At 43.7% G+C, this 25,988-nt stretch overlaps 2 protein-coding genes and 1 pseudogene across 7 annotated transcripts; 1 reads left to right on the plus strand and 2 right to left on the minus strand.

Annotated features, from left to right (window-relative positions):
* Positions 1-166: 166 nt before the first annotated feature.
* LOC133918596 (glycosyltransferase BC10-like) lies at positions 167-9,770 on the plus strand. 4 transcript variants are annotated; one of them, XM_062362566.1, is made up of 11 exons: positions 167-686; positions 810-926; positions 1,037-1,137; positions 2,033-2,104; positions 2,221-2,302; positions 2,394-2,474; positions 3,124-3,162; positions 3,672-3,710; positions 3,903-3,968; positions 4,065-4,211; positions 4,733-5,764. In XM_062362566.1, exons 1-11 carry the CDS (start codon positions 450-452, stop codon positions 4,817-4,819), a joined length of 1,068 nt encoding a protein of 355 aa, XP_062218550.1. In that variant the 5' UTR covers positions 167-449; the 3' UTR covers positions 4,820-5,764. The 4 variants fall into 4 exon arrangements, with proteins under 4 accessions (XP_062218550.1, XP_062218536.1, XP_062218544.1 ...); XM_062362552.1 differs by lacking the exon at positions 4,733-5,764 and adding an exon at positions 9,129-9,770 and having other exon boundaries at positions 172-686; positions 3,672-3,704; XM_062362544.1 differs by lacking the exon at positions 4,733-5,764 and adding an exon at positions 9,129-9,770 and having other exon boundaries at positions 175-686.
* Positions 9,643-13,852, minus strand: LOC133918616 (farnesyl pyrophosphate synthase-like). 3 transcript variants are annotated; one of them, XM_062362575.1, is made up of 12 exons: positions 13,576-13,850; positions 12,717-12,741; positions 12,511-12,626; positions 12,325-12,411; positions 11,626-11,742; positions 11,449-11,537; positions 11,267-11,318; positions 10,797-10,892; positions 10,645-10,689; positions 10,457-10,546; positions 10,312-10,383; positions 9,643-10,139 (listed from the first exon to the last, which is right to left on the minus strand). In XM_062362575.1, the coding sequence occupies exons 1-12, from the start codon at positions 13,696-13,698 to the stop codon at positions 10,014-10,016; spliced, it is 1,038 nt and encodes a 345-aa protein (XP_062218559.1). In that variant the 5' UTR covers positions 13,699-13,850; the 3' UTR covers positions 9,643-10,013. The 3 variants fall into 3 exon arrangements, with proteins under 3 accessions (XP_062218559.1, XP_062218575.1, XP_062218569.1); XM_062362591.1 differs by lacking the exon at positions 11,626-11,742 and having other exon boundaries at positions 13,576-13,852; XM_062362585.1 differs by lacking the exon at positions 12,325-12,411 and having other exon boundaries at positions 13,576-13,851.
* A 910-nt stretch (positions 13,853-14,762) lies between these two features.
* On the minus strand, positions 14,763-18,470 carry LOC133884755 (putative D-cysteine desulfhydrase 2, mitochondrial; annotated as a pseudogene).
* Between the last annotated feature and the right edge of the window lie 7,518 nt (positions 18,471-25,988).

Consider the following 25,988-nt stretch of genomic DNA (forward strand, 5'->3'; position numbering starts at 1 on the left):
CAAAAATACACTAAAATCCACCTAGTCCTCGAATCCCTCGATCAAAAAATAGACAAGCAAAATCCCCCCTGCAACCGCAATCGTGTACCCGCAGTCAAGATACAGATCCCACGCCCACCCAGCCCCACACCACCCGCGCCCGACAGGGACGTTGTGCGCGTCACGGGGCCGAGGGGGGATCGCACCAAAATCTTCCGCAAAGCAAAAACGCCACCACCGCGCACGCACAGCACATGGCATCACCGTCTCCCCTACGCCTCTCCGCGCCCGCGCCGTAACGCCACGCCTCCCAGTAAACGCCACCGCCTCTTTAACCCCGCCGCGGCGGGCTCGGGCGCAGCACGGGCTCCCCTCCTCCGCTGTTAGTTTTTGATGCCACGGAGGCCTCAGCCCAGTAGACCAGGACCCCACGCCGCCGTCGCCGCTAGTGCCGCGCCCGCTGCCCGCCGATGCCGGTGAAGCGGTCGGTCTCGCTGGCGGCCCTCCCGCTGGCTGGCCGCCGCGCGCGGGCCCGCCTCTGCCTCCGCCTCGCCGCGCCCCTCTCATTCCTGCTCCTCCTAACGGCGCTGCTCCGTGCCCGGCCCTTTCTGGGCGTTCCGCCCGCCGCCGGGCCTGCCAAGGTCGCCTTCCTCTTCCTCGTCCGCGCGGGCGTGCCGCTCGACTTCCTCTGGGACGCCTTCTTCCGCGTAAGCACAGAGCCACCTGTGGCCCTCTGATTGATTCGTTCGTTCGTTCGTTCGTTCATCTGTCGCGCTTAACTGCCTATTCGATTGGTGTGTCCTGATTGTGATCGCCGCGTGTTCTGGTAGAACGGCGAGGAGGGGAGGTTCTCGGTGTACGTGCACTCGGCGCCCGGGTTCCAACTCGACCGCACCACCACGGGATCGCCGTATTTCTACGGGCGGCAACTCACTAGGGGCGTGAAGGTTGGACCTTTAGGAATTTTTTCCTGACGATGTGGGTTTTCGCGGCATGGTTGCTCACATGGAGCCCCGTGTACGATTTTAAGTTGGGGAAATACGGCTGTGCCCCGCAGGTGTCGTGGGGAGAAGCGACCATGGTCGAGGCAGAGAGGATGTTGTTCGCCGCCGCCCTTCAGGATCCGGCGAACCAGCGCTTTGTTTTGCTCTCGGATAGGTGTGGTGATTTCTGTCTTTTTCTACATGTGTTAACCGATCTTGTTCGTATATATAGTCCAAATTTTGTGAAGTAATCCATGATGAAATGCGGGGTATGGTTGTCTGACTCTTGATCAATTTAATAACCATTAAGAGATGTTTGGAAATGGTAATCGACAAGTGAACTCAGACTAAAGCCAGGAATTCTTTAGGCATGCATTTGGATGTTGTTCTCCTGTTGTGCTGCTGGTACTGCTTACCGTTTTGGATCTGCTAAGTGATGCTAACTTAAATAATTGCAAGTTTGCAACTTCAATGGCATTCTATGAATCCTTTTTTTCCCCTTAAATACGCAGGAGAGCTACATATCATTGCATTAAGGGAGGAATAAATCAAGTACGCAATGTAAAAACACATCACTCACACACACATCACCGAACCAGCTAAAGATTGCATGCGCGCCACAGGCCTTTAACACGACCCCAACAGCTTCTAGCTAACCGAGCTCAAGTCCCAGCTAGCTGTGACAAACCCACCACCCCTGCATCACACCAAAGCCGGGCCTCCTCACCAGCCTATCGCAGGACCATTTGGATGCTAGGCATAACACTGTTAAACACACAATCATTACGATGCTTCCATATCAGCTCCAAGTATCTCCAAAGAATTGAAACCCCATCTCGCTGGTTTGAATCCTTGTTCGGTTTAACTTTTTGGGTGCTCCCACAGTCCTAATGGAGCGGCCTCCTCCCCAGGCGATAAGAGAGTTTCTGATTATATTCGCTAGTATGCATGTCTCTCTATTGTCGTTTACCTCTTGCTTTCCTTTGTTGGCATAATCATGTCTTGACTTCTTATTTGAAGCTTGCAGTTTATATATTAACATTTCAATACTTGTCCTTTTCCTGCTGCAGCTGTGTTCCTCTCTACAATTTCAGCTACATATATACTTACTTGATGGCTTCACCTAAAAGTTTTGTAGACAGGTAAAGGAAAAGGACCATCTGTAACCGTGCAAGTTCTTGTTATGCTCCTTTAAACTTTCTCATAATCTGCAGTATTTCGATTATTTGTTCTTAAATCTATTCAATTAATCTCCCAGTTTCATTGACAAGACAGAGAAGCGTTATAATCCAAACATGTCTCCGGCCATTCTAAATGATAAATGGAGGAAAGGATCTCAGGTTATTGTAGTTTCTGCGCTTTCTTGTTCATATAGATATTTTAGTACCTATTGAGAGCTTTATTCTGAGTCCATCTGTCTACACATTTCAGTGGGTCGCATTAATCAGAAAACATGCTGAAGTTGTTGTTGGTGACAAAACTGTGTTACAAGTATTCAGAAGACATTGCAAGGTATATTGTCAGTCTCTTCGTGTTGACACCAAATGTATTCTTAGCTTGATTTGGTCCTTTATAAACCTTGACCTTTTTTTTAAGAAATGTAATTACCGAAAGGTTTTTTGATGCACCTGTTTTGGTTTCTCTTCATTCCTGTAATAGTGCTAGAGCCTTGGATGTTTGAACTTACAACTAGTTCAACAAAACATTACCTGTAGCTGACCTTTATTGAAATTAGATGAGATGCCAAGACTCGTCTTTTGATTCGCTAGTTTGAAGATATGGCCATTTAGGGCTCAATTAAGAATGCTAGAACCCTATAGCAGCCTTGGATAAGTAGCAAGCAGGCTGCGCAAATGCTTTTAAGGTCTACATACTAATCTGAAGTTGCTTTATGACAATAATTATAACTAGAGGTCTTCTGTTCCACAACTACTTTTGTCAGCAGTACTTTCTGTAGTCTTAGTATCTATTTTAATTAGCACCGTGATTTGGGTTCCCTGTTCATATGACTGATGCATATGATCTTTATCTTACTTTCATGAGGCTGTCGAAATACTGTACCAATATAACTAATCTTGTGCTAATTTAACACAGATAATGTAGTCTTCATTCTTCGTCCTATGGCAGAATAATTATATTGTGTTTTAACTAACTTCTGCAGATGGTAATGACCAAGACCTTGGCACGAAAGCCAAATGCTGTAAGTTTTTAGTTTACTTCATTCTTGTGCACTTTTATTAGACTTGTAAAATATTTGTGTCTCCATATGGAAGTTTTGGGCCAAAAGGTTTGGCATTCAATAGCTGTTGTATTGCATTTTCTAGGCAAAACATTTATTAATTTAGTTTTTCCATTATGATTTCTAATGTTATCTAATTGTCCTATTGACGAGAAGATCATTTTAAGGTACATTGGAAAACACCATATACAATAACAATCTTCACCTATATCTGTGCAATCTTAGCTAAAATGGCATTCATTTTTTAAATGTGAATGTGCTATTCTGTAAATGATCTTGACATGTCTAAGTTTTATGTTAGGTAAATGCTTTCTTTTTGTTTCTTTGGATCATCAATCAATCTAACATGCAAATCCCATTTTCCATCCCCTGTTCAGTAATTATTCCACGCATCCAATAACTGATCATCAAATTGAACTTTCTTGTGTGTCCGACTATTGTTCTCATATAGAAATTTACTTTCATCGCAGAGACGATTAGGATTCAATTTTCAGAGAAACCAGGTACTGGTAAGTTTCAGTTGTCCACATTCTCTTCACGTATTCTCAAGCATGTATGCAGATGAAGTAGATATAGATTGTAATCCTTATGCATATGATTGCTTGAAAAATGTTAACCTCTAGCTGTTGCTCGTAGCGCATTAAGTTTCTTATTCATTGAGTTTTCTGTCTGACACATGATTTTTGTTTTTAACCTTGCAGAAAAGAGCTGCTCGAGAGGAGCATGATTGTATTCCGGATGAACACTATGTGCAGACATTATTTTCTGTAAGCTTTGTTATTGCTTCTATAAATTTCAAAGTTGGAACTGACATGATTATCACATAGATTCATAATGGTTGGCGCATTTTTTTAATATTCTAGATCAAAGGTCTTGAAGATGAATTGGAAAGAAGAACTTTGACCTATACATCATGGAACCGATCATCAAATCCAAAAGACAAAATGGCTTGGCATCCTATGAAATTTGAGTATGACACCTCTAGTCCTGAGCATATCAGTGCTATCAAGGTAAGCTCTTGATTTTGTTCTGCGTGTCTTTAACCTTTTGGCACCATCGTGTGAAGTTTAGAGACCTTAAATAATTAGTGCTATATTCCTGTTATATTCTATCTATCTTGATCATAAAGCATATTGAACTGCGGAACAAGAATCCAGCATCTAATTTTCCAGAATAAAGAAATACTCAGATTCAAAACTTGTGTTTGAATGGTAGAAATTATTGCCAATTAGTTCCCTCAAAGTCAAGAATAGGTTTAACTGTTTATGATACCTGATGGCAAGTTGCATGCTATTATGCAAGCATTATTAGTGTACCTTGTGTCTCGGTTAGAGGTCAGCTAGTTTAATCTTTTTTTGCTATGTCGGTCACTGCAGCAACAGTATGTCGGTTTTGTGCCTTTATAATGGGTTGAACCCCTTGGTTGTAAGCATGCATTAGATGTTCTAATACCATTAGAAGCTGTTAGCAGCTAGAAAACTCTTGTACCCAATGTGTGCTCGTGTGTGTTCTTCTAACTCATTTCTCGCAGGATCGAACACAACAATTGGTCTCAGAGCCAGAGTTGATCGATCCTGGCGATGTCGGCTCCTACGAGTGCTGCGGCTTTGAGTCCTAGGCAGCAGTTCAACCACCACCGCTCCCCATCACCGCCACCATGACGATTGCGACACCGAGACAGTGGATACGATGTGGTCATCTGACGTGTGTGGTCAAGGAGGTTGGCGGCGCGTCGTACCCGATCCTCACACGGAGCAACTACGCCGACTGGAGCCTGCTCATGAAGGTCATGCTGCTGGCTCACGGCCTTTGGGACGTAGTGGAGTTTGGCGATTCTGATTTCCAGGAAGACCATATGGCACTGGAGGCCATCCTCCACGACATGCCCCAGGAGATGATTGGCACACTTGCTGTCAAAATGAGCGTCAAGTAGGCCTGGGACGCCATCAAGGCCTCGGCGCAACAGCTGTAGAAGGAATTCGAGGCAATCTCGTTCCGCGACAGGGAGACGATCGATGATTTCGCGATGCATCGGCAGAAAGCTTCTCACCGAGGGGCAATGGCTCGCGCGCATGAAGGAGCGGAAGCAGGGCGAAGGGTCCTTGGGTAGCAGCAATGCCCGTCCCCGTGCGCGCGCACCACGGAAGAAAGAGGGAGGTGACAACTCCGATAGCAAGGAGGCCGCACACGATCTCTCCCATGACAAATTCCGCAATTGCGGCCACTATGGCTACTAGGCTAAGCACTGCCGATCACCCAAGGAGTAGGTTTATTTAGCCCGGGGCGAGGAGGAAGAAGACGAGCCTGCGCTCCTGATGGCGTAGGTGTGCGCTCCCAATGATGCGCAGGAGCCACCGCCAAGCCACATCCACCTCGATGAGCCGGCGCGCGCAAGTCCACCTTGGTGCCAGTGACGACGGCGACCACCTAGAGGGGCTGGTACTTCGACATCGGCACCACTATCCACATGACGGGTCACCACAATGTCTTTGCGAAGCTCGATTAAGGTGTTATAGCCTTCGTCTGTTTCGGAGATGGCTCGGTGGTCGACATCCGCGGCTGTGGTACCATCCTGTTCGCCGCGACATCTACTTCATCTCACGGCTGAAGAACAACATCATCGGCGTGGGCCAGCTGGACGAGGGTGGCTCCAAGGTGCTGATCGAGGACAACATCTTGTGGATTTGGGACCGCCAACGCCGCCTCCTCGCCAAAGTTCGTCACAGGCGCAACATGTTGTACATCCTGCGCCTTGACGTTGCTCGTCCCATCCGTCTTGCGGCACGCCATGACGAGGACACCTGGTGGTGGCACACACGCTATGGCCACATAAGCTTTGACGCACTCTGACTACTGGCGTGCCATGAGATGGTGCGAGGCCTACCGCAGCTGTAGCACGTTGAGCAGCTGTGCGACACGTGCGTCACCACCAAGTATCGGGCGAAAGAGCACCTCGACCTCGTCCATGGAGATTTTTACGGTCCCATCATGCCGGCGACACTAGGTGGGCGTTGTTCCTTCCTGCTGAAGGTGAACGACGCCAGCCGCTATATGTGGCTGACGCTCCTGGCTGTGAAGAGCGACGCAACGGTGGCGATCAAGGTGATCCAGGCGGAGGCAGAGGTGGAGAGCAGTCGGAAGCTTTGAGTCCTCCGCACTGACAACATCGAATTCACGTCCATTGAATTCACGCTCCATTGCGTGAATCGCGGTGTCCAGCAACACTTCTTCGCGCCGTACAGCCCACAACAGAACGACGTGGTGGAGAGGCGCAATCAGTCGATCGTTGCGACTGCGAGCGCACTCTTGAAACAGAGGGGCATACCGGTTGAGTTTTGGGGAGATGCAGTGAGCACCGCCATCTTCATGCTCAATCGTGCACTGACGAAGAGCCTGAATGGCATGACACCGTTCGAGACGTGGCATGGCCAGAAGCCGGTCGTGAACTTCTTGCGCACATTCAACTATCTGGCATACGTCAAGGAGGCGCGACTGCATCTGCGGAAGCTTGATGACAGGAGCACGTCCTGTGTCTTCATCGGTTACGAGCGTGGCACGAAGGCGTACCGCCTCTATGACCTGAGCACTAAGCGCATCCGCGTGTCGTGAGATGTGATCTTTGACGGGGATGCCGGATGGAGCTAGGAGGCAGATGCAGCTGTGAGCGTGGCTCCGTTGAGCGAATTCGCCGTAGAGTTCATGGTGAGTCAAGTCCATCTCCCAGTGACTGACAGGTCTACCTCAGCCGGAGGAGGAACACCGGCGGCGGAACCACCTGCACCAAGTCCAACGATGGCCGATGCGTCACCCAGAACCTCGAGCGGTGAATCTACCAGGGAGGTGAACTTTGTCATGCCACCGCTGAATGATAGCGCTAGGCTCGACGCACACCACAGCGACAACCCAGTACGCTACCACATCGTCGACAAGCTGCTCGGTAGCGAGGGAGCTTCGACGGGATACACTACCCCGTGTCCTGGATGGCGCCGAGTTGCACCTGGTGAGCTGGAGAGCCGCGCTCCTTCGTCGAGGCAGAACGTGACGTGGTGTGGCGAGCAACGATGCTAGAAGAGATGAAGTCTGCCGAGGAGAACAGGACATGGACGCTGGTGGAGCTGCCGCGTGGACACCGCCCAATCGGGCTCAAATGTGTGTTCAAGCTCAACAAAGACGAAGCTGAGTCTGTAATCAAGCACAAAGTCTGCCTTGTCGCCAAGGGCTTTGTGCAGCAGCTGGGTGTGGACTTCGATATGGTATTCGCATCTGTTGCCCGTCTAGAGTCTACGCCTGCTGCTGGCGCTAGCTGCCCAAGAGGAATGGCTGGTCCATCACATGGATGTGAAATCAGCATTTCTCAATGGCGAATTGAAGAAGGAAGTGTATGTCGCGCAGCTGTCGGGGTTCGTCGTCGCTGGAGAAGAGCACAAAGTCCTGCGGCTGCGAAAGGCGCTCTACGGCCTGCGACAAGCACTGTGCACATGGAACGTGAAGCTTGGTAGCACTTTGAGGGCTCTCGGCTTCGAGCAGAGCGCGCACGAACATACAATGTATCGGCGCGGCCATAGCAACACGCTGCTGTTTCTTGGGGTCTACATGGATGATCTGATCATCACGGTATTGACAAAGAAGAAGATCGATCGATTCAAGGCGGAGATGAAGACTCAATTCAGGATGAGTGACTTCGGTTTGCTCTCCTTCTACCTTGGGATCGAGGTCTAGCAGAGCGGCGGCGGTGGCATCACGCTATACCAAGCGCAATATGTTGCTCGAATCCTAGAGATGGCGGAGATGAGAGACTGCAATCCCGCACACATCCCAATGGAGGAACGGCTCAAGCTTAGCCGCTCGAGTACGGCGGCAGAAGTGGACGCGACAGAGTACAGGAGGCTTGTCGGAAGCCTCCGCTACCTCGTTCACATGTGGCTGGATCTTGCCTTCAGCATCGGGTTTGTGAGCCGCTTCATGGAGCGGTCAACTCAGGAGCATATGGCGATCGTGAAGAGGATCTCGCGCTATGTTGCCGGGACGATCAACTACGGTTGCCGCTACGGGAAAGCAGAGGAGGGACGGTTGATCGGCTACAACGACAACGACCTCGGCGGCGACATTGATATGCGGAAGAGCACTTCTGATACTCCGTTCTTCTATGACGATAACTTGGTGAGTTGGCATTCTCTTAAACAAAGGGTGGTGGCCATGTTGTCTTGTGAAGCAAAGTATGTCGTCGCCGCCACTAACCTTGTGTAGCTGGCTCGATTGCTCGGCGACTTCAAGAGGAAGCCTGCCGACACTGTCAAGCTCAAGGTTGACAACAAATCAGCTCTAGCACTGTACAAAAACCATGTGTTCCTTCCATGAGCGCAGCAAACACATCGATATGCGCTACCACTTCATTGGGGAGTGTTTGGACAACAGGAGTGCCAGTGCAGACTTTATTGGCACCAGGGACCAGCTCGCAAACATCTTAACAAATGCATTAGGGTGAGTTCGATTCTAGGAGCTTAGAGTTAGGACTGGAATGATCCAAATTAAACTTAAGCAAACACACAAGGCTTAGGGGGAGTAATGTTAGTGTAACCCTTGTTTGTCGGTTAGAGGTCAATTAGTTTAATCTTTTGCTATGTAGTGTTGCAACAGTATGTTGGTCACTGTAGCAACAATATGTCGGTCACTGTATATTGTAAGCATTCATTAGATGTTCTAATACCATTAGAAACCGTTAGCAGCTAGAAAACTCTTTTGCCCTTATGTGTGTTCTTCCAACCCACCTCTCGATCGAACTCAACAAGCATCATATGGTTTACATTGTGTCAGACCACTTTTCTTAGGATAAACAATTAAACATTGTATTCTGTGTACAGAACACATATATAATATTATTCAGTTACCACCACGACACTTATAGTTTGTTATGAATACTGTTCTAGAGTATCGACCATGTCAACTACCAAATGGAGTACAGGACAGAGTGGTGCCAATGCAATAGTAGCTCCGTTCCATGTTTTCTATTTGCGAGGAAGTTCTCTTATAGTGCGGCCATACATCTGTTGGAGCAAGGAGCTGTTGGCCCGCGGAAATCTGCTCAGCTACTGGTTAACTTCTAACAAATATTTTATACAAGTTCACTTCATACTAATCGTTTTGACGGGTCAGGCACTGTTCATAACCGGTACCAGCCTCATTGGGTGCAGTAGAATTTGCAGCTGAAGCTACTAAGGTATGGAGTATCATAGTGTAATGACAGCGATCAGATTGCACTTAGACGGTTAGGACAGAAGAGGTTTGATGTACAGAGCATCAGTTTTGAAGGTTGTCAGCTCCATCACTACGCAATCTCCAGTAGACAGATTAAGGCAGGGTTATCTTTGCTGTAATGAAGGATGGAGTCTGCGCAACCCTTCCCAACATAGTACTACTAACAGAACAGGAAAGTTGTGACAGTAGCTTAAATGATCTTATACATATTCTTCCCCTTGTAAAATAGAAAAAAAGGACTGAATTTTTGGCCGTTACGTACAAGCTCTTAACCATACTGAATACAAGCACAGGCCAAAAGATATATGTGCTCATCTGACTGTGTTTGATATGCTGGCCATATTGGCCGATGTGAAATTTCTTGCTTGAGACATTCCGTAGAACAAAGAGAACTCTTGTGCTCTTTTTTGCTGTTTTTTTTTCCTCTAGGGAACGTGCTCTTATTTATCCACAAACGTTCGTCAAAGGTGAGCCACAAGTTAACTTATCAGACCTAAGGTTCAGCAACTCAGCAAACCCAGATGGCTCTGCCATAATTCTTTTGCATGCTGAGAATATTACTTCCTCTTGTAGATCCTGTGCAGAAAGGACTTCAACACCGCCTGTACCGTTTCACTGGGTTGTGCTTCAATGTCTGATATCAGCTTTTCGTAACTCTCCCTTTCATACTCAGAGAAGACCCGCTGGAAGTGGGAAAAAATCAAACAGTGTCACACATGGTAAAAATATGATTTATATATGAAGGGTTGAACACAGAAATATGCTAGCACGTTAGCATATAGCACAGTAATGTAAAGGAGAAAAGACACCAAATATTTTCTAAAAAACAATCCAATGATAAACACAGAGGGCAACCTCAAGAGCAAGTTCTTTATACAGAGCCTTCACTTTTGCTACACATGCAGGATCTGGTTTCCCATAATTTTCCTGCAAATGGCAAGCAAACATTAATATAGTGCTTCTAGTAGCATTATTCAAAGATGTAGTTCATGGTCCTTACAAATAAGACATCCTTTTGCTTATCATCAGCACGCTGAAGTGCTTGAACAAACAGCCAAGAGCACTTGAAGTTTTCAATGTCAGTTCCAATCTGCCATAGGATGCTTTGGGATAAAACACAAAGTACTTTTGATAATATGATATTTTTAAGGCACTTTTGATAGTATGATTGTGGATTAATGAACTTACCTTGTCGATAACATCTGGATCACCAAAACAGTCCAGGTAATCGTCCTGAAAGGAAAATCTGACTTTTAACATCAAATATGAAAGCATACCTAGGGAAAAAAAACGTTGAAGTTTGAAAAGATAAAAATGCACTACGAAGATGATTACTGTACCTGAATTTGGAAGTAAACACCCATTTCAACCAGGATTTTCTTCACTTGAACGTAATCGTCCAAACTCTGACCAGACAGTAGCAGTGCGCATGCGACCTTGTAACAGGTTAAAAGAATTTTGCTGCTGATGAATCACAACTCCAGAGTAAGGTTACCGATCATGAAAAGAGAAGAGAATATTGAACATCACTAAAACATGTACATACACACTTTCCACAGATATGAATTTACAGAACTGTTTGTATGTGTTCTCACAGTGAGGAATCATGGTCATCACACAGTGAAATGGGTAGGTAACAGTAACCATTTGAATTCGTTTGCTAGTTCCGTAGTTCTATTCTTTCCAGACATGGAATGCAATGATGCAGGTATTCACAACAGCGGGAAAACAGTTATCAGGTTTTTCCACATTGATGAACAATATGCTAAAGCAACTGTGATGATATATTAGATGGAGCACATATTTTTACCGGCAAATAAAAGGAATAGTATGCTGTCTTGTATTCTACAATGCGCCGGTAACTGCATACAATTCAAACTTTTGTCAATAGCAGGCAAAAAGGAGTAAAAGTACAAAATGGAAAATTGATTCGTAAGGTACTTTGAACACGTAGTATGATATGATAGAAAAGTTCATAATCAGGTGACGTACATATGCACAGTATACTTGTTCAGATCTTTGCGCCCTTCATTTGTTATAATTTGATCTAGCAACTCTCCTGAAGTTGTCTTAAACTCAACCTAGATGTGCAGTAACAAAATCATGGTCCTGTACCAAAACTTGTCCTAAAATGACGCCAATTTTGAGCATAAATAAATAAATAAATACCTCGTTGAATAAGTCCAGTAGATCAACATAGTAAATTTTCCCGAAAAAATAGCGCCTAAAGATCTGTGAAATTTGGCTACGGAGGACAAGTCCATCATTTATAGCAATGAGGCCAACCTACTCAGAGTGAGAAAAAAAACTATAACTCGACCATCTGACTTAACAAATGGACTAGAATGCAAAGAATATTAATCTGCATATTCACATCATGGTGCTAGTTTTAAGTAGTCCAGTCAATAACTTGATAACAACTGCTTGCAGTGACACAATGTCCCTTTGATATTAGTGGCTATGACCTATGCTCAAAGGCCAAAAGGGGGAATTTCATATCTGAACAAGTACTCACGCTTGTCTTTCTCATTTATAGCAATGAGGCCAACCTACTCAGAGTGAGAAAAAAAACTATAACTCGACCATCTGACTTAACAAATGGACTAGAATGCAAAGAATATTAATCTGCATATTCACATCATGGTGCTAGTGCTTAGTAGTCCAGTCAATAACTTGATAACAACTGATTGCAGTGACACAATGTCCCTTCGATATTAGTGGCTATGACCTATGCTCAAAGGCCAAAGGGGGGAATTTCATATCTGAACAAGCACTTACGCTTGTCTTTCTTTAGTTGAAGCACAAGAATAAAATCTCCAATGAATTGTTGAGTCATCTTTAGACAGAGCAACAAGTTAGTTGGCAAACCTTTGGAAGTCTATACCAACAAGGCTTTCCCCGCCTAGTATGAGAATTCTCCATAATATCATCAAGAATTAGAAAGTAGGCCTGAAGCTGCATAGTACTCAAAAGAACAACAGCCCAGGAAACAATCAGACCTGCTAACATGGTTTTACAATTCTCAAATCAGTAAACTGCAGAAGTGTTGTATACCCATTCAATACCCCAACCGAGGATGTAGGCAAGAAACACTTCCTCCTCACTCGGTTCAGATCCAGCTTTCAATAATTTATAGCTCTCAATAACAGCCAGGCCACGGTTTAGATTTCCTGTACATTAGCAAATCTAAACATCTGCCGAATAAAAATCGCCATGTATCACCGTGTCACTTTTTCTCAAAAATCAAATAATTTGCTCACCGCCAAGCACATTGTAGTCTAACATCTGATCAGAGAAAATGTTTAAGAAAATGTTAGCAAACCATGTACAACTAGTTGTAATTCACAAGAGAAAATAGCTAACTAAAGGGGCCAGCAATTATGGATGAACAAAGGTGGGAAGCATACCAAGAGGTACACCAGTAATATCAATAGCGGCTTGAAGTTGCAGCTATATCAGATGTGCTCATTTCACACATTCAAACATTATGAACTAAAACTAAGGTCGACATCATGCCATTCGAAATTTCAGACTGGTCTGAGCATCACAACACCATCGTAGACAACTTACGTATTTCATCAGTTCAGTGGACAATCCTTCCCTGGCCTGCTGCGAGATATTGGGAGTTCTAAATGGAACTGAAGGCGAAAGCTAAGAATTAGAAAACTTCTCAAAAAACTTCTTCTTTTTCTTTGCAATGAATAGCATCAGGGGAGAATTGCGCCACAGTACCAGCGACTAAGAACGGTGTGAACTGCTTAGAGAAAGCGAAAGGGTGCACCTTTCTCTTTTTCTTTCTTGCAATAAAACCACGGCCACCAAACTGTCCTATGTCAAGTCTAAGCTGCCAGCTGATGAATTATTCACTGTTCAGTTTTGTTTTGGATGAACACACTGTCCAGTTGAGTGTTCAAAGTTGGAAGTTCAATTTAGCCTTGTTATAGAAATCCATATACTCCAACTTGTACATCGGATTTTTGCAAGTATTTGTTCGTAACTTCCTATCACTTGACCGCATGCATCGTGTAGTATAATCAGAGCTATGTCTAACTCCAGCATGCACTGGCATGCAACAACCGTAAGGGAAACGAAAGAGAAGCAGAGACAAGTATTACTCACTCCGTCGAGCCATCGGATGGCGTCGTCGTTGAAGTCGAAGGCGGGGTCCCGGAGGAGCTCGTCCTTGAGGGTGTCGTACACCCGCCGGAACGCCGCCGACGCCGACGCCGCGGGCGCAGCCATAAGCCGCGTATCCTTCTTGCTTCCGCGTGTGGGTGTGGGCGCGCTAGCCGTGTAGCACGCGTCGGCCCAGTCGGCGCGACGTGTGGCGTGGCGAGCCTACTCTATCCCGTCGTTTCAGAACGCTTCCTGCTTCTTTTTGTTGTGCGCTGGTTCAATTCCAGGAGCATCACGACAACAAAGGGGACGCGCGCGCGAGTCGTTCTCGCTCGCTTGCGCTCTGCTGCTTTCTGGTCCTGGAAGGGTGGAGCCGAGCCGCCCGTCGTCGGTCATTTTCTTTGGTCTGTCTCTTGGCGACCATCCGCGACAACCAACTGTGCCGCGCGGCGTGAACACTCCGGCCTTTTCAAGGTAAAAAACAAGGAGATCGAACCAGACATCTCTCGTAAAACGTAAGGACGCAAAATCATTATATTCGTTCACAGGCCAGAGAGTTGCATGGTCATGATTTGCACCCGGTACTTATTACTCGCCGTGCCGTCATGGCCGCCGTCCGCGATTTGCTCAAGCCTCAAGGATATGCCGGCTGAGATGGGGGGAGAGACGAGAGTCTCGGCAGATGCTCGTCGCCCTGCCGAGACTCTCAGGCTGCAACGCCACGCGCGCCCATGCCCCATGCCCGCCCGGGGCTCCACGTCTGCGGCAGCCACCACTTCGGCGGATGGCGGCCATGCGCTGGGGCATTTTGTGCTACACCGGCCGGTGCTGGCGCGCGGCTGCACGAAGCTGACGCAGTAACAGCCTATCAGGGTTGTAAGGTGACTTTCTGTGCTCTACTCGCGCTTTATCAGAGCTGCGACAAGCAAAAAACTGGAACAAGCACAATCGCTAATACTAGATCTGACTGGTGCACCTGTATTCGATCAGAGGCTTGCCATGATGCCATCACAGTCCAGTGCAAAGTGTAATTTTACTCTAGTCAGACCCAGGAAAATTCCAAAACATATTGTATTGCGCACCCAGGGAAAGGGGCTCCTATACTTGGCCCGTTGGTGCCTCGTCATGTTAGAGCAATTCATATAGCTGAAAAGAAGAAAAAGAAAACTCAGCCAGCCAGCTCTTCGGAATCAGGCTGATAGCGTGTACATTGGATCCAGCAGGATACCAGTTTGCTGAGAAATCTGGCGGCACATCGCGATTTCACCATTCAACACCTTGCCAAATCTGGAGAAAAAGGTCAAAGGTATTCATAGCTCAGTGCAAAAAATAGTCCAAAGATTCTAGTACCACTGTCTAAAATGACTATTTTGTTCACTAAAATAAATTACATTGAATGCCAATTCCACTTAGAGAGAAGATGGATGAATGCCCTCAATCACAATCAGAATACCAGTGCGAGAAATAGTATATGGATACCCACAAATTACAAGGTCGTGAGTACGCTGAATGTTATCCGTTGAATGATACTGTAATTAACTTACAAAAAGATATCAAACATGCCACGCAAGCAACCATTTATACCGTAAATTATATAACTTTGAAGTTCCAGGGAACCGTATTGCATAAAAATATTATTTATCTGTTATGTGAAGTGTTTAAAAGGAAATATATAACTGCATATTGAACAAAATGAGTAGTACCAAGTAAAATGCAGTATATACACTGTAGTATATGACTAAGGCATACCTTCTAGGTGAAAAGCGCTCCGTCCATTGAACTAGACTGTCATGAGTATCATCTTCCGCCATTCCATGGTAAACTTCAGGGCAAAAGCCTTTCAACACTAGATACAAGGGGTTGTTCTCGTTCTTTATATCGTTCAAGAGTGTCAGCAGGCATGACAGCAGTAAACCTCCACTGAAGTCTGCATTAAGGAGAATGAATTATTTCATGTAGCAAAGATGCGTGGAGCAGCACTAACGACATGTGGTGATGAACAATCAGAACTGATGCAGTTTTAAATTCCTGCTGCGATAGAATTTTGTATCAGCGCGCCAGCGCTTAGTGAAGGAAAATACCGAAGAGTTATCTCAATTGTGTATTTCTTACCCCTCTTTTCTTTGCTGAAACAAATTTAAAAGATCCTCTCTTTTTTTGGTGCTCTTACGAGATCTATCAATGAACAGGCTCCTGTATGATGAAAGCCACTATATGCAGGTCTTTGTATCAAACGTACCCTAGACATACCGCTCCAAGAGTTAACACCACAGCTGCTGTGCCTGTTCCAGCATCTACCACGATATGGACTTTGTCATCCTTTCCAAATAATGTCAAACCAGAAAGGTACTCCACCAGCAGCATAACACCTGAAGATAAAATAAAATCATATGAAAATTAGCACGATCTCTTTCTCTTTCAGGGTTCAGTAAAAAGCTTTTTTTTCCAAAGCTCACAAGAGATCTAAGTAATCAACATATTGTAGGACGAAAAACTGGATGATACTGATCCTAATGCTTGGAATTGAATTTTTCAGTCCTGATGTAGGAATCAGTCAAAGATGTATGCATCAGAACTTGAGCTTATCAAAATTTCTGCTGTTGAAAAATCATCCGTAGTCATGAATGAAAAATGGAAACAGGCTAGAAACAATCCGTTTTTACCTAGTAATGCTTGAACGCTACCTGCCCCTTCCTTAACAATCACTACTCTTCTTCAACCGTTTCCATCAGCATTGTCCTCGTCCACACCCAAATCCTCTCCAATAATGTCACCAGCTCACATCTGTACCACTACCACCTGCAACCTTTTATGGCATGCTCATAAAGCATCTCATCCCACTACTAAAAAATTATTTTTAGAGGCAGGTGTTAACTCGTTTTCACAGGCGTTTAGTGCACCCGCCTGCGATCGAAGGTCTGTAGAAATGAATAATTTTCACAGGCGCAAAAGTAACCGCCTGTGGAAATCTATTACCATAGGCGGTTCCTTAAGCGAACCGCCTGTGAAAAATGATTTTCACTGGCGGTTCCTTAAGTGAACCGCCTGCGATAATCGGTCCCTCAATCGATATTTTTGAATAAAAAAAAGCAAAAAAAAAATATTTTGGACCGACCAGGAACCCCACGCGGTCGCGAAGTCACAAGTCACGCGTTTTTTCGCGCGCTACGCGGTTTTTGACACTCGAACTCGAAACCTGTCGGGTCGCGTGAACCCTCCCTACCATCACACTAGAGAACGACTTCTGAACAGATGAGCATACGTAATTCTTTTGATATCTGCAATCCGAAACTTCAAACGATTATTTGGACATATAAATGACTTCAAATGAAAAACTTTTCAACTACAAAGTTGTAGATCTCGTCGAGAGCTACAATTTTTATATAAATTTTATCCTCATCTGACTTCGTATGAAAAAATTATGATTTTTTGAAGATAAATTATCACCTATTTCTACAGGCGGTTCCTTATACAGACCGCCTACAATAACATGGTCATTTCTACAGGCGGTTCACATAAGGAACCGTCTGTAGAAATGAGTAACAACTTATTTTTAAAAATTTATAATTTTTTCATACAAAGTCGAATGAGGATAAAATTTATATGAAAATTGTAGCCCTCGACGAGATCTACAACTTTATAGTTAAAAAGTTTTCATTTAAAATCATTTAGATACCCAAATAATTATTTTAAATTTCAAACGATTATTTGAGCATCTAAATGACTTCAAATAAAAAAAAATGTCAACTACAAAGTTGTAGATCTCATCAAGGACTACAATTTTCATATAGATTTTTTTCTCATCCGACTTCATATACAAAAGTTATGAATTTTTAATAGATGGTCATTTTCAAAGACGGTTCACATAAGAAAACGCCTGTAGAAATGACCATTTTTACAGACGGTTTCTTATATGAACCGCCTGTAATAATAATCTATTATCACAAACGGTTCCTTATGTGAACCGCCTATGAAAATATATTTTCACAGGCGATCCATAACCGCAGGAGGCCCTTATCAATTATTCAGACGGTTTATTTGAAAAACCGCCTGTAGAAAGTTACTCTAAATATCTCGAAAAATAGTTTTTTAGTAGTGTCTCTTTGTGCGTACATTGCCCAAGACATATATGTCACATTGCCAAACATCAAAGATATCAGATTATACTGTAGGATTGATTATGTGTAAAATACCCGATCAGAGGGAATGAATAATTACAGAAGCTAAATTCAAAGTTTAAATCACCCTAATTAAACATTCAATTTATTCAAAAAATTCAGTTCGAAACAGACAACTATCACATCACTAAAAGCAATACCCAGAAAGATCCAACCGTTGGATTGCTCTAAGATTTTTACTGTAGAAACTAGATAATCATACAAATATATTTCATCAAGTATAAAGTCAATCAGATATTTTGATCTAAAGATATCGTAAGCAGATGTGACAAAAATAGATCAAACCTGTATCTCACAAAAATTACAAAAATTTGATCAACCAAAACTTTCAGAGAGTTACCTTGATGCCTTATGATGATTTTGGATGAATCAAGCCGAGACAAATCGTAGCGATCAAGCGATCCAACAAAAAAGTCACTGCAAAAAGACGAACGCAGAGAATATAGAGAGAAACTTACTAAAATTTAATCTTCATTGCATGAATAGATTCATAAGATGCACATCAAAACATCCCTAAAAGGTTTCCTCTCAAAACCCTCAAATTAGATATATTTTTCTCTGCCGAAAACTCTCCGTTCGCCTACTGTTCCTCGCTCTATCCAGATCGAACTCCAACACAGCCGAACCGACCGCGTGGGCCTCAGCACCATCCATCTGGCCGCTCGGCCTGCCTGTGGTGCGCCAGCACTGCTGCACGGGCCGCACAGCGGCCTGCTCCATTGCCGCCCAACCACGTGGGCCTCCTGCTTTGCGCCCCCGCGCAGGCCAACCGGCCGGAGCTTCCTCAGCCGTGCACTGTTCTGCTCCACGCTGGCCCACGTGTTCAGCCTTGCGCCGCACCTCACGAAGCCGACTTGCCTTTGGAGTTTTTTTTTAACATTTTCTAACTTAAATAATTAAATAAATAGACTCTGATAAAAAGATTTACAATAATAAACGTCGGCTTCGGATTTTGGGAATTTATTTGATGATTTTGGAAATTTATTTGATGTCCTTACAATTGCTAAAAATTATAAAAGTAGACTTTTTTGAGAATTTTAGTTCAACTTCTACACAGGTTTTTTATGAATTCAATTAAAATGGATTGCACATGGATTATAAAATATATACAATTTTTTTTAAATTTTTGAGCAATAGAATATCACTGTTTTAAATAGAGAAGATAGCAAGAAAAATTGAATATTGAGCATTGTTCATCACGGGGGCACTGATCATGATAGGGCTACCCGCCCTATCTCAACAGGCGGTAAGGCCTAACCGCCCAATGAAAAAACGGTAAGACCTGACCGTGCTATAGTAAATTTTTTCATCTGGAGTCTATTTATTTAATTATTTAAGTTAGAAAATAAAAAAAACTCGCCTCGACTGCCCATGGATTTTTATATCAAATATTTAAGTAAATAGATTCATAATGTCAAGATTTATAAAAATAGGAGCCTACCGCCCCTGAAAGGGCTGAGGACGGTAAGGATTCCATAGTGGCACTATCACCTCTTGCCGCCCTCTGAGAGTGCGGTAGGGCCCTCCTCCTCGGCTGCCCCCTTACCGCCTTATGAGAGGGCGGTTAGCCCCTTACCGCCCTCTCGGGAGCGGTGGGAAAATTTGTTTTTTTAATTTAACTTTTATATACGTCAATTTGAAAAATAATGCATATTCATTCGGTGAAAATTTTAGTTGTCGATATTTTGGATCGAAACGGTCAAAAAGTGGTCAAAATGGCATCACGGAGTAGTTACTTTTTAGAAATTTTGGATCGATGCAAATTTGTCGATATTTATTTATTTATTTGATGTAAAATTGTAAGAGTGTTTTTTTAGTGACATAATGTTGGGAGGATATAAAATCTAATTTTTTGAATAATTGTAGATGTGAAGCACTATTAGTATATTACCTGATGCGGAGGTTACATACGGTGACAAACATTACATGGGACCCTAACCATAAAGACACACCGACAACAAATAGTGGCATGTATGGTATGCCTAAAGACCAACCTAATAACGTGCCGGTGCTAATCCTAACATGCCTTAGGGAGTGAAAATATACCGGATTACAGTAGATGCTCTCTGGTGAGTGCACCTAAGATATTTGCCTTTTTTCAGAGTATTGGGGCCACCCACCTTAGCACGATAGGCCATCTCCCGCTTACTTGCACTCTCTATTTCGCGTGCTTGAGCCGCGGTATGGTCATGTGATGTCTTCCTCATACGCTCCTCCTTCTGCCACTTCAGCCGTAGTTCCTCCTGCTGTTGCTTGTACTCCCGGTGTGCGTACGCTTCCCTCTTCCACTGCATGCTCATGTCAACCCACCGCTTCTGATCTTCATTTTGCTCCATGTCGATCCATTCAATAAAGTCATATATAGGTGGAGACTGGACAAATAAAACAAGATGTGAGATTAGTAAAACAGTGCGTGAAATCGGGAACAAGATGTGAAAAGTGCCACATGACTACCTATGTCGCTATACCGGTGGGTACTCATACGGTCCATGTTGAGATTTATAGTATTGATAGTTGGCACACATGAAGAAGCGTAGGACATACGTGTAGGAGATGTCATGTGACTCGCAAAGCCTACAAAGGTCGTAACATAAACACATCGGTGGTTCGACTCCCTAGGGGATGAAAATCCCCCAATATTTCTTGGGTGAGCTTGGTGGAGCTGAGGAAGACATTGCAGTTGAGAGAGCCAAGCAAGGAGTGGTTTATCCATGGATAGAGGTGGGGTTATTTATGGTTGCTGGGAGCTGGTGCATGGACTGAGTGCATGGGTTTGGCTGGGGGCTGGAGCATTGGATTCCCTGTTAAAGATGGAAAAGTTATGGTATTGCTGCTAGGCAGAGATTCCTTGTATCAAGATAGATGTGTTGTCATTTAATTTATGATTAAAGCTCTCCCATGTGGTCACTTCATGTCTACAACTTGCGTCAGGACAAATGTGTTGTCATTTTATGATTAAAGCTGAGTCATGTGGTCACTGCGTGTCTACAACTTATGTCAGTACAGAGGTGTTATCATTTCATGGTTAAAACTGAGTCGTATGGTCACTTCGTGTCTACGGCTTACGTCAGGACAAAGGTGTTGTCATTTTATGGTTAAAACTGAGTCGTGTGGTCACTTCATGTCTAAAGCCAGACTCCCAGTAGAGGTGTCGTGTGGTCACTTCGTGTATAAGTAGCTTTGTAAGAAATGCTTTTCTAGCTCTGTCGTGAACGGTTCATACAAAGCTGAGGACAAGGAATGAGACAACCTGTTGAAGAAATGCAACGAGCGTGCGGTCATGTGGGATTAAGAAATGCAGTTATGACATGGTAAGTAGACCATAGAAAGTAGACATGTCCGAATATGTGAGACTAGTTCGTGAATCGAAGATGCATCATGAAACAGACATGTAAGTTACAATAGCAAAGATAAAATCCTACTGTTGTCTCCCCTACTGCTGTCGGTCATTCCCACCATCATGGTCCTGAAGCCGCTGCCACTGGTTCACCTTCAGGTGGCCCCTAGAGTAGGTCAGGGCGTCTGGTGGATCAACCTGCCTGGTAGGCCTAGTAGGGATCAAAGGTGTTGAGGCCTCTTTCTGGGTGTGCTGCGTCCGAAGTGGAGCACTGGGCAACTAGGACCGCGCGACGATATCGTAGTCCGGTGTGGCCCTGAAGAAGTCCCTTACAAGGTCGAACGGGGGTCTAGCCCAGGCTCATCCTCCTGACTCGGGTATGACGACTGCGATGGTTCCACCGTCATCTATGTGTAATCACTCGATAGGCCTGTGAACAGATAAATTTATTAGATACGGTAAATGTGCAAATAAAAGTATTAGTATAAAATACAATATTGTACATATATGGTATGCAGCTGCAGCAATAGATGGCTAGGTGTGAGTGCCGTAGTAGGGTGCGAACGGTGGAGGTCCAAACAGTCGAGGTGCATATGAAGACGTCTCGGCTTCCTCACCATAGTAACATGTGGAATATATTAGGTATACTATTAAATATATTGAATGCAGTAATGTATTGAAGCCCATTGCCTGAGAGGCCTGCAAGTGGTGAAGGTGTCAGCATAGGGCATGATCTAGGTGGCAGCGTCGAGATGTATGTAGGTGCACCTAATATTTGTTTGAAATTAATGCCTCAATAATAAAAGAATATCACTAACCGTTGTGCATATGAAAAATGTGTACCTGTTGTGTCCAGGCATGGAAGGCGTGGTCCAGGTGGTAGTGTGGATGTCGGTTCTAGTGGACGTTGTTGCACATTAGACCTCCTGGACGACTCTGCGTGGACCCTACTCAACCTGGCAGGAGCACCAGCGACGTCTGCGGTAAATCAGCAAGAGGTAACCTTCACGGCCCGCGCGGTCTTATCGAAAACCCGCTTGACAAACTCCGCTACATCCGCCGCACTAAGTTGCACCCCTTGCCTAAGGCGGTGCATGGTTCCAGCCGCATCTCTATAGATATCGTAAATGATATCGGCCTGTTGAAACAAACATGAAATGATAATTTTAGTTTATAGTGGTTCTTATAGGATTATATGATAAATAAACGAGACGTTAATTACACATACTGCTAATGCAGTGTCCTCATCCCAATGGCCCCAGTAGGCCTCTATAGTCGACGCGACGTGCTGCCGGACAGTATCTGAAGTGTAGGTAACCCGTGTATGTATACGCGAGACGTACCACCGTAGGTACTCCTTGAAGCTCGGCTCAATGAAAGAACAAGACTCCTCGACGACATCCTCAAAGGCATGGGCCTATGCCAAGACGTATGACGCCAAGCGATCTGCCTAGAGGTTACCACCCGACTGGCCCTTTCATGTATACTGTAAGTTAACCACGTTAGATAGACTGTAAATAAGACGAATGTTATGAATTATTTATTTAATTTTAGTTACTTGTGGATGTGACTCGGAACCGTGCAAACGTTGATGAGAGAAAAAGCCTAAAAGCGTTTGAATTGCCGTGGATTTGCAGTTGTTGCTCCGGTGAGAAAGAACGGGGAGATATGAGGGCGGGATGGTTCTGGTGTTTGTGCGCTGCTCAGATTTGAGGGAGAGAGAAAACAGGATGTGGAAGAAGATAGGTGCAGGGGCATGTATTTTGTTGGTGCCTCTTGTACTACTTTAGGGAAGAAGAAGAGGAGGACACGGCATGGGAAAAGAGATGAAGCGCTGCCACGATTGAGGGCGCTGCCGCTATGATCGAGTTGGGAGAAGAAGAGAAATGTACTATTGCTGTTCTGATTTTTGAGGTGGCGCCCGAGAGAGAGTTGGTATTGTCTGCTGCTTCTGACAGACGTGGAGTGGAAGGAGATAGGAAGAATCCTGATAAACAGTAAACGACAGAACCCATATATTTCTCCTGCCTTTTCTCTCGGTTCAAACGGATAACTTCCCACCCTCCAAAATTCATATGCAATCTATTTTAACAGATCTGATCTATAAATCTTGAACCAAATTTAAATAGAGGACAATGATCAGGAATAGATTAATAGATTATTCGGAGATTTGGATTTGGAATTTGAGTTTTAGCTAGATTCAAATCTAAGTCTGTCTGACAGGATAAATTAGTCTAAACCAACTGCCACTAAAAAGTCCAAAGTTGTGATTTTTGCTATCGTGGAAGATGATGAAACACAGGGTGTTACAACTTCCCTTGGACTCGTCGTTGACCTCGCTGCGGTCCCCTCCAGCCTATCGCCGACCTCACCATCATTCCCGTTGCCTACCGTGATTGCGCCACCTTGCTCCCCATCTCCCCATCTCACTCCCCTCAGGCCCATTGCCAACCTCACTGCCATCCCCGTTGTCTACCGCGGCATCGCCAACCTGCTCCCCGTCTCCTCTCAGGTCCAAAAATAAGTGGTAATAAGTTGAGTGTTTAAGATTGTGATAATAAGATAATCTAAATAGTGATATAAAACATATTTACTTTAAAATGATTATGTTTTCACCATTTATTTAGATTTACTATTATCACTGCAGTTTAAAATTATAGTTTTACTATTTATTTAGATTTAAAATACTCTACTACGAATATCTCGGCATGAGGTCTCTATCTCAAGTTTTAGATATAGATCTTCATATTAAAGAGTTCCTGGTAGAATATTTTTTACATATGAATGGATTATCACTACCGGTTTAATACATTAACCAATAGTGATAGTTGGGTTATTATTGCCAATCCAGAGTTAGCGGTGATACCAGTTTAGAATCGACAATGATAATCTATTCTGCAGTAGTGGTGGTAAATCGGTGTACACCTGTACGCCGATGCACTGATGCTAGAAAAGTAGAAAGGAAGCCATCCGGGCCGCGTAACAGGAAGGATACGCCTTCTTGAATCTTTGGCGGAAACTGTCTCAAATAATCGATGCTTTCCTCAATGAATTGAGGTATTATTTTGTTTATACCACTGAGACGACTTTGATCTCAACCTTGCCATTATTTGTTTTGACCTCTTATGGGCTTCTCAAAACTGTCTTTTGCCACCGTCAATCAAGGTGATTTGACTGTTAACGAAAATAAAAGAGCTATGGAAATAATAAAAAGGCTTTTATGGAAAATTCATGAAATAAGAGAAATTCTAGAAAATAAAAAAGATCAGTGATCCCTTCTGAATGAATGAACATTTATAAATTTCATAGAAAAACAAATTACATCAAGAAAATTTTAAGTGTGTTTTGTAAAAGATTAGGAAGACCGAAATGCTTGTCAATGTAAACTTATGGAAAATTGTTCTTGTTGAGAATATCTCTATTTCTATTTTTCATTTTTAATCTTTTTCAAGATTTTGTTCATTTAATTAGCTTTTAGGGCCTTTTTTTTTACGAGAAAGCTAGTTGATGGACCGAATAGTGGCGACGTTTGCTTTTTTGAGAAGCCCCATAGCAGAACAGTGCCCCGCCAAGCTGTTTTCACTCTTAGATTATTCTCAACCAGCAATAACTACACACGTAGACGACGCATCAGCAACTTCCATTATCTAATAGCTGGACGAACCTATCATGGAAGTGCAAACGGTTGCAAGTTTAAAGATACAGAAGAGTAAATTATTACTCCCATTCCGTTCAAAAATATAAGACTTATTTTGTTTCAAATAAATCAACTTTTTATAAGTTTTGATAAATAATTAGTCAAATTATATACATATTTAGTATATAAATTTTGTTTCAATAATTTTATATTTTAATGTATTTTTAATATAATATCGATTTTATAATAATTGATAACATATTGTAAGAGACATTAACGGTTAAAGTTTACTTTTAATAATCTTTTTAAAATAAAATATGTATTACGTTCTTGAACAGAGGAAATATAAGTTTAGTTAGTCGCGGAAGTTCAGGTAACTGTACGGCAATTCTTTCCAAAACAAACTCCAAGTTAAATGTTGTTCCAGATGTTAGGGGGAAGATCATCAAAATACTTGTCGAAACATTTGTAAACCCCTGTCTATAGTTCGAAAAATCTATTGAACATTTTTCCGAAGCACAACCGAAGGTCCTTTTCAAATAGTAGACTCCAGAGGAACATACCTCGTGATTTCGATCCATTTACTCGATGACATGGATCGAACGTAATCAATCGTCTGCGGCTGCCTGCCTACAAGGCTACAGCATAACAGGTCCCAATACGAGGCTGGCGTGATTGGAGCGGTTCATGTTGCCAGGAGTCAGGACAAGATGGACTCATATGCCACCCTTTTCTCACTTGCTCTTTCGCTTTATGCTTATGTTTAGCTGAAGTAAGCTTTACGATCGCATCTTGCCACATCTTGGAGGCAAAGCCACCGTAGGATTCAATCAGCAACCACCCGAAAAACAACAAGTGAAAATTAATTCATTAGCTTCATGCCTTTTCTTTTTTACTTTTTTTTCTTCTTCTCGAGGAAATGAAGATTATTCCCTGATGGTAATCGCTGGTTAGCAGGCGCTCTCCCGTCATTGTTACTTGCTCTTTCAGAATTGAATTCTGAACAAGCAATCTCCGACGCCATTCCCATCATGCGTACTATGACAGGCATCAGCAGCATCATGATTTGTCTGATGGCACAGAACGAAAAGATGCCCAGCTGAGCCACGTAGGGAGAAGAAACGCTGTATAGTTGATCTGAAATTAATCGGTAAATTAACCCACTTAATCCGTGGTTCGTACGCTGTCGTTATTTCTCTTCTACCACACATAACGATGATAAATAATATTTCCTTGCTGTGCGATATTTTACAATCAAGAAAAA

Source organism: Phragmites australis, chromosome 1 (genome assembly GCF_958298935.1).
Source record: "Phragmites australis chromosome 1, lpPhrAust1.1, whole genome shotgun sequence".
In the NCBI taxonomy this organism is placed as follows: Eukaryota; Viridiplantae; Streptophyta; class Magnoliopsida; order Poales; family Poaceae; genus Phragmites; species Phragmites australis.